This window comes from Diabrotica undecimpunctata, chromosome 7, assembly GCF_040954645.1.
Source record: "Diabrotica undecimpunctata isolate CICGRU chromosome 7, icDiaUnde3, whole genome shotgun sequence".
Taxonomy (NCBI): Eukaryota; Metazoa; Arthropoda; class Insecta; order Coleoptera; family Chrysomelidae; genus Diabrotica; species Diabrotica undecimpunctata.
The window spans coordinates 140,365,571-140,378,360 of NC_092809.1; the positions used below are offsets into that span (position 1 = coordinate 140,365,571).

At 33.5% G+C, this 12,790-nt stretch overlaps 1 protein-coding gene across 1 annotated transcript; it reads right to left on the reverse strand.

The window, feature by feature from the left end:
- Positions 1-873: 873 nt before the first annotated feature.
- Positions 874-3,402, reverse strand: LOC140446651 (uncharacterized). Its single transcript, XM_072539241.1, has 2 exons — positions 3,335-3,402; positions 874-1,606 (listed from the first exon to the last, which is right to left on the reverse strand). The coding sequence occupies exons 1-2, from the start codon at positions 3,400-3,402 to the stop codon at positions 874-876; spliced, it is 801 nt and encodes a 266-aa protein (XP_072395342.1).
- Positions 3,403-12,790: the final 9,388 nt, after the last annotated feature.

Below are 12,790 nucleotides of genomic sequence, written 5' to 3' on the forward strand. Positions count from 1 at the left end.
TCGAAGGGATTAAGGGATGTTTTGGGATAAATATTTGCCCACAAAATATTTCTCTTTTAATTTTATAACAAACTACACATTTCTAAGTTTACATTTTTATTTTTTATTGTACGGGAACTGCTAAATTATCTTTGTGAAAGTAACACAAAAATAAATATCATTGCAAAATGTATTACCGATGTGTGTAGTGAAACTAAAAAGTCCTGTTACAAAGGGAATACAGCTATTTCAATTAAAAATAAATCACAAAAGCAGACAAAGGTAACACTACCATTGCTATAGATAAAATAAAATATAACAAAACAATAGAATTTTTGAATAATCAAAATATTGAAACGGTAAACAAAGATCCCACAGAAAAGTATCAAAAACAAATTAAACTAGCGTTAGAAAATTCAAAATCAATATTAAATTCAATAGAATAGAAATATCTCAACATCATGAATCCACAGCTTCCTAAATTATACTCTTTTATTAAATTACACAAACCTGATCATCCAATAAGACCTGTAGTCTCTTTTTATACAGCTCCGACATATAAACTTTTAGAGATTAAAAGGAAAAAGACAGTTAAGATTTGATTTCACGTATAGTGCGTATGTATATCCGCTTATACGTATTTCACCGTAAAAGGGATCATCAGAATGGCTATTCACAGATGCTCTGAACGTGAAAATAAATCTTCCCTGTCTTAAGAAGCAACTCTAACATAGCTTCGTATGGACGCAAATAGCGATATCTAATAATAAATCCGTAAACTAATTTTTCGGAACCAAATTCAGATTTCTGCTTAATATAATAACAGCCAGGCTGTTAAGAGGGCATAGGCGTCGAGTTTTGGCAGCTTGATGTTGATGGAGTGTCTATTGGTTGCTAAAAGTTTTCGCTTGAAATTTGAAGAGGTATGTGTGGTTTTTCAGATTCTAAAGTTGTTAGACTTGCAGCTTGTTGGCATGTTAGAGGTTCACCAGGAAGAGTTTCGTCTGGAGGATTAGGTCTCTCACTGACCAAACTGGCAGCAAACATATCGTCGGTAAAAATGTGCCTGTCAACTGGAAATATTCCTGTTTTTTTGAAACAATTTATAATGCTCTGTGGTAACATGGCACGGCCATGTGCTATTCCAACACATGCGGCCACGTGATAGATTCTAAAACGTTGGCCTGGGTTAGACTTCAACCATGAATTAATTGCAGCATTATAATATGTTTTAAAAGGTTTCATCAATCCCACATCCAGTGGTTGCATCATGTGGGTACAATGGGGTGAAACTGTTAGAATATGCACGCCATTAGCTCTTGCCAGTTCTATTGCCTCAATTGACAAGTGGCTCTCATGATTGTCGCAAATTAGAAGCTTTCTTCTCTTTTCAGAGGAACCTGATTTTATAAAGTGCTGCATTACATGAACGAAATTGGAAGTGGTCATCCAACCTAACTGATGAGCCAAACCCAAGGTCCCGTTTGGTGCTAAATTTATCATGTGGCTCTTGAAGTGCACTCTCGGAAATACTAGAGCAGGAGGTATTGTATTTCCAGCTGCATTTATAAACAAAACTGTAGTAACCAGAGTTCCCCTCTCACCACTTACTTTTCTACAGACTGAACTACAATAGTGTGAGTAGTAATGGAATGTTTTGATGTCAGTGTTGCCAACCCGAGTTCTTAAATTTACCCACAATATCAATGTCTGAAGCTACTCCCTGTCTGAAGGAGCTCCCTTCTTCCCTAACGGTCGAATCCATCACTTAACACAAAAATAGTAAATTTTTTTTTACCATATCAATCTAGTTTTTATTAACAAAAGCGTGTAACGATAACAGTTTTCGGCGGTGCAACGTTATCGCTTGAATATAGCTACACCCTTTATATATCATTTACATTTTTATATACTGTTATTTCAACTTTATCTTCGAAGTAATTCGATTCGATCTGTCTTTCTCAATACGACCCGGTGACATTTGACCTAATTCAAGATACAGATCATATCACAGTCTAGGAAGGTTTAATCACTTAGTGTACAAAGTAAACCGACTGTTTATATTGCTAATATCGCTATCGCCGTTCATTTCAAAGCGTTTGATACATTATTAACGAGCTGTGACCGTAAATATGTTTTAATGATATACATATATACCAAGATTCAAGCAAACAAACGTTGACTTCGTTGATTAGATCGTTACAAACAAGAATTTCGAAGTATTTGTGGTTAAACAAAAGACAAGAAGTATTGTAATATATGAGAGGTATAGAATTAAATCAACTGACGATTTATTAGCGTTTATATCTTGTGGTATCAACAACAGAAAGAAACCGAAGGGCAAAGCGAAACAAAAAAATTTTTATCATTCAAAAATTCATCTTTTTTTGTTTGTTTTCGATGACCTGAAATTTTCACCTCTATCTCGATCTTTATCTAGGAACGATTTCGAGTCAACGGGACTTTCTTTTTTTTTAGAAACTCCGATTTGGCTATTAATTCTTACATGAGTGTGATATATTTTTTATTAATAAAGTTTACCTGTACTGATTTACTTTGGTTCAACCTTATACGCCATCTGTTAGTCTAGGGTAAATTTGGTCTATGGATATTTGCAATTTCCTGCTCTTGCTTCTCTTTTCCAACAGCCAGAATGGAAGTTTCATCAGCAAACGTTGCATAATTATTGTATCCAAGGTTAGAAATGTCATTGGTGGGTCAAGTATAGGATCAACTACACTTCTTCATTTCCTCTTATATCAGAATCAAAAGGCTGGGCCAGCTCTAGGAAGACGTTGGAGTAAACTTGTTATTCCTCTAATGTGAAAGTTCTTTATGTGAAAGTGTGTTCAATAGCTGAATGATTTTCTGTAGGTATAACCAAAGTAAAGGGAGGAAATCAGGTTATTTTCTTTTAATTAAAGGTGGATACAAGCCGTACGATGTACCTTTTTGGGGTGAGAATAACGTATGGATTAACAGTATATTGTCAGAGCCTAGAGCTTCTCCGTTCTTCAATTTGTTAATTCCACCTCAAACTCAAGGTCCACCCCAAAATATATATTTTCTCCATGTTCTTCCTCTTGATGTATATTTAGTAAAGTTTTGAAATATTCTTGCCATGTTTGGAGCAGTTCTTTTTCATTTATCATTAATTCATCATTTTTTCTGAATACAGACACGCATCTAGGTCTGAAGCCTTTCTTTTCGTTTGACACTGATTTGTAAAATGCTCGACTATTTGACTGTTACCTATTCCTTTCCATTTCTACATATTTCTGTTGTTCGTACTTCCTTTTTCTCCCTCTAATTAATTTTCTTGTTTCTCGACGTGAAGTTGCATAGTTTTCCTTACTTTCTGCTGTTCCTCATTGAAGCATAATGTTTCGCCTTATCTGTCTGTCGCGTAGTTTTTCTTGACATTCTCTATCAGACCATTTCCTTGTTCTCTTTCTGCTTTTTCCTATTATTAGTTCTGCTGACTGCATAATTGATTTTTCCATTTGTTGCCACAGCCTTTCGACATCATTGCTCTGGTTTTCTGCATTTGGATGCTGTTTAATTTCTTGTTTGTAATTTGCTCCGATTTCATCCTTTTGCATTTTCTCGATGTTTCACTGTCCCAATGCTTCGTTGGCCTTAGGTTTCTCTGAAGATATTCTCAACCTGATTTTTGCTCTTACTAGGTGATGGTCTGTATCTCCATCTGCTCCCTTGAGGCTTCTTATATCCAGCACATTACTTCCATGTCTAGCATCGATAATTACGTGGTCAATTTGGTTCCGCGTGGAGAGGTCATTAGAGGCCCAAGTCTGTTTATGAATGTTTTTATGTTGGAACATAGTAGACTTTACAAGCCTATTGTTAGCCGATGCTATAGAGCGTTTCACGTTAAGAAAATAACATTGCGGAGATAGGGCCATGTATTTCTTATGGACGATAGAAGCGCAGCGATGCCACGATGAACGAACACAAGCACGATTCAAGGTTGTATATAATTTGTATTTTCGTTTTCACAGACATGAATTATTAAATTAATGTTTTTTAACGTAATTGACCAAAAGTGCCCATTCGAAACAAGAGATGAAAAGTATGGATTTTAATACCATTAAAATGGAAAATGATTTTAATTAAATAAATAGTATTTACAAAAGATAATTTTATTTTATCTTACTTTAATTATAGTAATGACAGTTTATTTGTTTTTCGGTAAGAATATCATATACCATGAATCATAGAAATCAGTAGAAAATATTGTTTAGTTAAATCATCCACTTTGCCGGCTATTAAAGGTTTAAAAGCAAATAAACGGACCGCTTGGAATGCATATATCTAATTACTAATTGCAACTTAAAATAATACGGTGTACGTATGTCAGCGATTTTATGTCGTTCTCTGAGACTACATAATAATAATAAGGCTTTGTGGTTCTTCAGTTGTTATTCTGACTTTACAGTTAAATGTTAATTGAAAATGGAAATTCGAAAAATATATCGACAATCTAGTAAACCGCATGCCTGAGAGTTTTGGCAACACTGATCTCCATAAGCCTAATGTTATTTTCTTAACGTGGAACGCTGTATAGCCGATGTTAAACTATTGGCTAAACAAAAAAGTAATTGCTTTAAGATTCCACAAAAAAATATCATGTAAGGCCCTCCTATCCGATTTAGGTCCCCCAATGTTAGGCATCACCTTGTCAGAAGAAACAAAAAGGATGTGAGAAATAGCAGAGATAAAAACACTTGAATAATTGATGGGAAAACACTATGGAACTTATGTAGAAGTACAGATATACGACAGATGCAAGGTAGAGAACATCAAGGACTGGGAAAGAAATAGAAGAGTAGAGTGGAACGATCATATAAGCCGAATGACAACAAATAGAGTAGTAAAGACGGTAAGAGACGGTTCCCCAATAGGAAGATGATCAGTAAGAAGACCACGAAAACAATGGAACGACAAGTTTATTATTTACTGTAGACATTTGTTAATAATGTTCTGTTAATAGATAGATTAATACACTTTTAATTTCGTTTCTGTCATTTTTGTAAGAACTTTTCTCATTCTAAACGCGATATCTTTAAAATGATTTTTTTAAATTATTGTCTATTTTTTCACAAAACATGTTTCCATAATAAAATTAGAACAAGGTAAAATTGTCAATTTTAAAGGATAAAGTATATCATAATAATTTACATTGCAAAACCATTCAAAGAATAACGGAAAACAGACCACAGAAGACTGATGATTCAACTTAAGAATGCGAGATTATACATTGAGCCATAAATAAACGACTTGTTTTTATTCCACTTGTTTCAAAATAATAGATGAGTTCAACGATTCTCGGTGTCTGAAGAATTGGTAGGTGTTTTTAAGATGAATATTTTGGAATTATCTCGTCAACTTTCCTTCCCATAAATCCCGTCTTCTACGAAATCTTAATTCTTGGTAACCAGAACCTTTAAACAATTATATTATCATCCCAAAACCAGAAAGCAAAGAGTATTAAATTCTTAATTTCAAAATTCACTGTTAACCTAGACATTTACATACATAATCTACGAGATACCATCTTTAATTTTCGATATTATGAATCATAAACAAGCGACACCTTCGTATCTATTCACTATCTCAAAAAAGAGACTTCCCACGTCGACTTTGAATATAAAAATCTCTTTAAAATAACATTCTTCCCATGGATGAAGAAACAACATGTAATTAGTGAGGTTATATCAAATTTCATATACCTTCGCCGACCTTCACAGGCGGTTCATATATTCGAAAAACATTCAGAAATTGTTGTTGTGCATTGGGCGGGGTTATATGAATTCGATTATAATTAAAATCAAATAAAAAACTGTCAGTAGGGAGTGACAGGTAGATAAAGAATATCTAATTTCAATTTGAAGCCATAAAAATGTTAACCTATGCAAATTTTGTGGAATGTGACTTATAGACTTCTTCTTTTCGTTTAAATAAAGAGACTAAAAATATGTTTTGACAGACAATCAATAAATTACATTATTTTTAAAGTAAATTTGTTATATACAAAGTCCTTGTTGTTGTTTCAATTAAAAAATAAAAACTAGAGCTTATTTTCCTACCTTATCCTATTCCCCGAGCTGTTATTTGAAGATAACCGTATCTGAAATACTTTACAACTCCATGAATTTAGACAAATTTCTATAATTCAATTTATAGGCCAATTAACTTAGTTTTTTAATTTATTTACTGTTCAGAATTTATTGCAGAAAACGAAATACAAATATATTACAAAAAAGGATTAGATACCTCATAAAATGAACTATAAGATATACTTATGGATGTACCTCACAAAAACTTACAAACTAGGAAGGCAAATATTCAATGAAAAACACTGTATCGTAAGTTTTTAGAAAAATATATGTGTATATTAAAAATAGCCTGGTACCAAAAATGTACACCTGCAGATATAGTCACTGTAATAACATGTCTAAGAATGTTGAACCAAGAGTACATAAGTTGATCTTTCTTTGGAAGCCATTACCACATTTTTAACAATTTCTACATTGAACTAATTTTAACTTCATCAGTGTTAAAGGAAACAATTTGTCCAGGATAGAACTGTTCCTCAAAAGAAAAGACCACAAAACATTTAACTTCTCTTACAACCTTCTTTCTTCACCTGCATATTTATTCACTGTACCAACATGTCAGCTCAGGAATAGAAAAGATACCCCTTTTTGTAACTTGTTTGTGAGGTTTAATAGATCCAAAAACATCGGACCAAGAGTACGTAAGTTGATCTTTTTTTGGAGGTCATTTACAATTGGAGACCGACTGTAACTTCATCAGAGTTAAAGGAAACAATTTGTCCAGGAACAGATCCCATCGAGCAACATCCATCCCTCGGACCAGATGCCATCTTGCTGGATTATGTTACTCGCCGGGCGAAATTATCTTAATAACACCCTTGGTGCCCAAAATACCTACTCGGAAGTGGTAGAACAAGTTTTTAACTTGAATTTAGGTCCTTGGTGAATTCAAATTAAATGTTTTTTTGTGTTTTTGAGCCTTGAAAATCGTAATTTTGTGTTTTTCTCAGTTTTAAATTATTTATAACTCGAAAACCATTAAGTTTACACAAAAACTACAAGATACCTATTTTGTTCAGAATGATCTAAATAATTAAAATAAAATTTGTCCGGGCCAAAAAAATGATTGTTGCAATTTATTTAAAAAAATTTGAATAACTTTTCGCCTGGTCGACCCCTTGAACCCTATTTTGGGGTATCTTATGAAAGTGATTATGCAAAAAAATCTCATGGGAATATTTTTTCGAACCAACCCCAGCTTTTAGCCTTGTCTAAAATAAAATAATAACTTTTAATGGTGGAATGATTGTGAAAAGGAATAGTTTAAAACCTAGAATTTGGTATAACAAATTAATGGGAGAATAGATGAATAATGGGAGGTGCATGCAATAGATTTAGGATGGGATGAATGAAGTGAAAGAAAGCGAGTGACGGAAAGTTTCCAATTGAATAGAAAATTTTATAAAACTACCATAAGCCCATGATATACATACTGAATGTTCGACAGTTACAAAGAAACGAGAACAACTAATTCATGTGGCGGAAATAAGAATACTTAGAAGGATGAGTGTAGTGAAAAGTGATGAAGCGAAAATTAATAATGAGTATATTAGGAAAAGTGTAGGGGTGTAGAAATTGAACCAAAGTAAGAGAGTATAGGTTAAGATGGTTCGGAGTGACAATGAATAAGCCACATGCTGATTCTGCTCTTACAATAAGTCATGGATAATAAATTAGCAGTTATATGCCTAATCTAGTTAAACAAGGAGAGATCCACATGACCTTTATTAGACTGTAATTATTTATCAACACTTTCATTGAAAATCTTACCTCATCAGAAAATTTCTAATGCTTATAGGAACGATTAGAATAATAAATAACGAGTTAGCTAAATACTGATGTAATGATCCTAAATGAATGTTAATAAAAAGTAAAAATGGGCTTTATAATCGTTAACCTAATGTTTACAAAGAAAAAAGGAAAATTGGAAAATTAAAAATTTTTTATATAGCTACTGATTCTTCTTCTTCTTTTGGTGCCTCTTCGTTTCGAATATTGGCAATCATTCTGGCTATAATTATTTTAGTAACTGATACTTTAAATAGATTAGTTGTTGTTATGAAGAACCATTTCCTCTCGTTTTTTAACCATGATATTCTCTTCTCCCAATTCCTCGCTTTCCGAATACTTTGCCTTGAAGGATTATTTTCAGTAATCTGTATTTAGTGCCGTTTCTCATATGTCTTAGATATTCTTTCTCCTTTTAATGGTATATATCACCTCTCTTTCTTTCCCCATTCTTCGTAGTACAGTCTCGTTGGTTATCTTGTCCATCCATGATATCCTTACGATTCTTCTGTATAGCCACATCTCGAAGGCTTCAAGTTTTTTCTCCATCGCTTCAGTGAGTGTTCAGGATTCAACTCCGTAGTATAATATCGAGAAGATCTAACCTCGTAGGAACATTACTTTTATCTCCAGATTAAGGTTGTGGCTTTTAAAGAGTTTGGCCATGTTGTTGAATGCACTCCTAGCCTTCTCCATTCTACATTTTACTTCTTGTGGGTGATCATATTGTTCGTTCACTATTGTTCCAAGATAGGTAAACTGTTTTACTTGGTGCACTGGTGTATTCTTAATAAACAGTTGGAGGTCTCTAATTTTATTTTTGCTGATGGCCATAAATATAGTTTTTGATATGTTTACTTGTAGTCCAAATCTTTCACTTACTTCATTAACTTCGTTTATTAGTTGCGTAAACTGTTTAAACTGTCTGCAAAAATAACGATGTCATCTGCATAGCGGATGTTGTTTACGCGTTCTCCAATAAAAAGATTCCATGTTCGCAATTTTCCAAGGCTTCACTAAATATTTCCTCTGAATATAAGTTAAATAATATAGGTGAAAGTATACATCCTTGTCTAACGCCTAGCAGTTTCGTCGGTTTATTTCCAAGATTTGTTTTTATTGTGGCTGATTGGTTCCAGTATAAATTTTGTAATATACGCCGGTCTTTATCATCTATTTGGGCTTTTGTTAGAACACCCATCAATTTTCGGTGTTGAACTGTGTCAAATCCTTTTGGTAGTTCACAAAGCAGGTGTAGATATCGTAAGTCATATCTCTGCATCTTTGGAATAATACCTGTAGACTAAACAGTGCATCTCTCGTACATACGCCTTTCGTGAATCCAAACTGTGTGTCTTGTATTCTCTCTGTGTGTCTGTCTTGTATATAGCTACTGATAGTCTTTCCTATATACTGCCGGTGAATCTTTACTCCCGGTTCAGCGAATTCTTGTCGTGTATAGGACTATTTTGGTTTGCAATATGCCACGATTTTGGAACTTTGCGCGCGAAAAGAAACTTCTGAAGTCAATATGAAACCCAAGGTTATACGGGAAACTATAATACGTTCTTGATGATTTTTTAATGCGATTAATATTCTGGATAAAAATATATGTAAAGAATCATTTTCTATTTTCGTTTTATTCTTAGTTTATTAACATTCCTCAATTTACAACCGGGTCTAATTATTTAAATTCCTCGAAAATGAAGAAGAATATAAAAACCGTATAAAACACCTTTGGTTATCGACATTGGAATTCTTTTATTCGACAAACGGTTTAAATTTATTTACTCGTGTACTAGACAGAGATGTTCAGAAACAAAAAAAAAACACATAATTTTCCAACACACTTATCACGATGTGATATATTATAGTGTTTTATGGAATCTATCCTGTTGATTGATTTATTACACTCACTTCTTTAATATTATGTTGTGTTCGTATACAGCAACTAAGTTATTTTGTGAAATCGCCCATGCTCTTCTTGAGAATTTACGAGGATAGGTTCAAAATTTTTTATACTCTTAAGATAATCTGCTTTATGTTTCATTTGATGATATTGTAGCGAGATTAAATAAAACGAGCGGTTCGAAATTATATAAATATATTTATTTATAAGTTTACAGTTCGGTAGTCTCTTATCAACTGAACTCTACTTCTAACATTGTTACCTATATATACCAAAAGTATTATTTTCGAGAATATTCTGGTGTAGTCCCACCTCTAATTCGCCTACGTGACCGTTTATTCTCTCTCGCACTCGATACATCGCGAAGTTTGTCGAAGAGTATTAGAGATGCAATGCAACCGTTACCTGGGCCATGTAGAAAGCCTGTTCGTAACAATATAATAAGCAAGTTTTACATGATTTTTCTTCTTCATTTGAGAGTTTACGTATTTGCCCCATCTTTTTAAATAGAGTCCTTCACTTGTTGTAATTTTCGGTTCTAATATAATTTACTATTGTTAATTGATTTTCATCCAATTTGTTTTCACGTCATTTCCAATGTATTCTTTCTCATTTTATTTGTTCATTGGTCAAGTAGATATCCTGTTCTTATATTAGAATATTTCTCCGCCTGTTAAGTCCTGTAATGACTTTCACTCTTTTGGTAGAAACCTGATTTTGTTAGCTTGGATTGTACGGCCATGTATTCAGCTTTCTTTTCCATATATTTTCCGTAAGTGTAGTAGGCTTTTACACGGGAGGTATGTAAAAATAAAATTAATATTTTGTAATGTCTCCATCAGCATTGATAACAGCTTGTACTCTTACGTCCATCTGCGTGAAAGGAACTATGAAATTGTCTTCTTCAGAGAGCTCTTCCCAAACCTGTTGTATACCGTTCAGCATTTTGAGGTATAAAATTACGCCGATACAACCATTTTATAATAACCTCCCACACATTCTTGATTGGGTTTAAATCTGTAGCTAGGCCATGGTAAGGTTTCGATGTTGTTATTCTAGAGCCACTGGTTTATTATATTTGCAGTGTGAACAGGACAATTATTTTGTTAATGGATAAAATTATTTTCTGGATACGACTGTTCTACACTGAGAAACATGATGTTTTCTATAATATTCAGATAAGTCTGCCCAACAAACTTGCCATCAATACGCCATGCCATTCCCATTCCTCTAGATGAAATCCATCCCCATTGGGGCTAAAATGACCAGCTGCTCGATATCTATCAACATATAGAGGATTAAATCTATTATTATCTGGTCTATACACCCCAATGTTGCCCTTTTTATAAGATTGAAAAATTTTCTCATTTGTAAATATTTCCCTGTCCCAAAAATCTTGATTTTGTAGCTGATGGTTTAACTGTAACATAATTCTTGCAGTTTTCGCATCTTCAAAAGGATTTTCTTCTAATCTCTCCAAAAGCGTACGATCCTCATGAGTCGTAGATATTTTTGGTCATCCAGAACCTTGCTCTCGTTCGAGAGTTTCTTGTTCTCTCTATCTTTTATTAATATTAAAAACTGTTGTCCTTCTTACGTTAAAATGGTTCACTACGGCAGATAGTGACCAACGATCTTCTAATTTCGTTAAAATTCTTGCTTTTAGTTCTTTGCTAGCATGTGGAGCCATTTTTTGAGGTTGAACAGAATAAGTTATCTGACAAATTTGAAGATTTGGTAGTGACAGTGACAGTATGTAAATAATAAGCATTTATCCTTCAAAATGCACTGTTCAATTTTCTACAAAATACGCTGTAAGAGTCGTATCAGTTGTTTTAGGAACCAGCTATACCTCTATTGAAATCTATCAATTTTGTGATCAATATCTCTGTATCTCGAACCCTGTGTAACACCTTAGGAAATTGAAATGGCTTACCTGTTCTAATGGATAATCGTCAATTTATTTTATTCTCATAGCGTACTTACCTTCAAACACTATAACCTGTATACATACTTATATACTAGGCATCTCACTGTCAGAAATAGCTGACCGCCAACAAGTACCCTTTTTTATAAAAATATTTTTATATTTCGTCAATATTTATTGACATCTTCGCAGAAGAGCTACAAATATACATTAACCAGTTTCATTACTGAGGACATTATAAAGAATTACTTATTCAAATTGGAGATGGTACCGTAACTTGTAATGACAATTAACAAAGAACACATAGTATGTAAAGTTTATTACGATGTTTATGAAATATTTAAAACTGCCTCGAGTAAAGCTGGACATTCACGTTCCGATTTGCGGTCCCACTTAGTAGGACTACTATAATAGTTGGATATTCGTCTCCACTTACGCTCCGACTTGCTATCCAACTAGCGGTCCAACTTCAGTTCTAGTTTGTTTTCACGACGGTGTACATCGCTTAACCAAAAAATGTATCGAGTAAACACTACGCAAAATATAATTAAGAGGAGGAAAATGGCAGCATTGTGCTTGTTATCCTTATCATTTGAAAAAAAAAGGAGAAAAAATGTTGGATGAAGCAATTATTTGTTGATCGTGTGAACTATTGTGGCACGAAATTGCTCAATGTCATTGATGAGGATGATTACAAAAACTACCTCACAATGGACAACTTCACTTTTTCGCTGTTGCTGGAAAAAGTCCAAAAAATATGCCGTCATGCGTGAATGTGTCAGTACTGAACAACGAGTTGTAGCAACTTTACGCTTTCTGGCCACTTGTAACGCTTGCCGTGCTACAATAATATTACAAGGCCAGAATCGCTCGTTGTCGAAGAGAATTAGGGCGGGGTTATAGAAACTATATCGTATTTTAAATTCAAGCACAATTAGATAATATGAAATTATAATTTATTATTGGACGCCACCCCTGGTTTATCCTCAAAGGGGAAGAGCAAAAAAAAATTAAGATTTATTGAAAGTGTACAAGAAAACTATTCTTTAT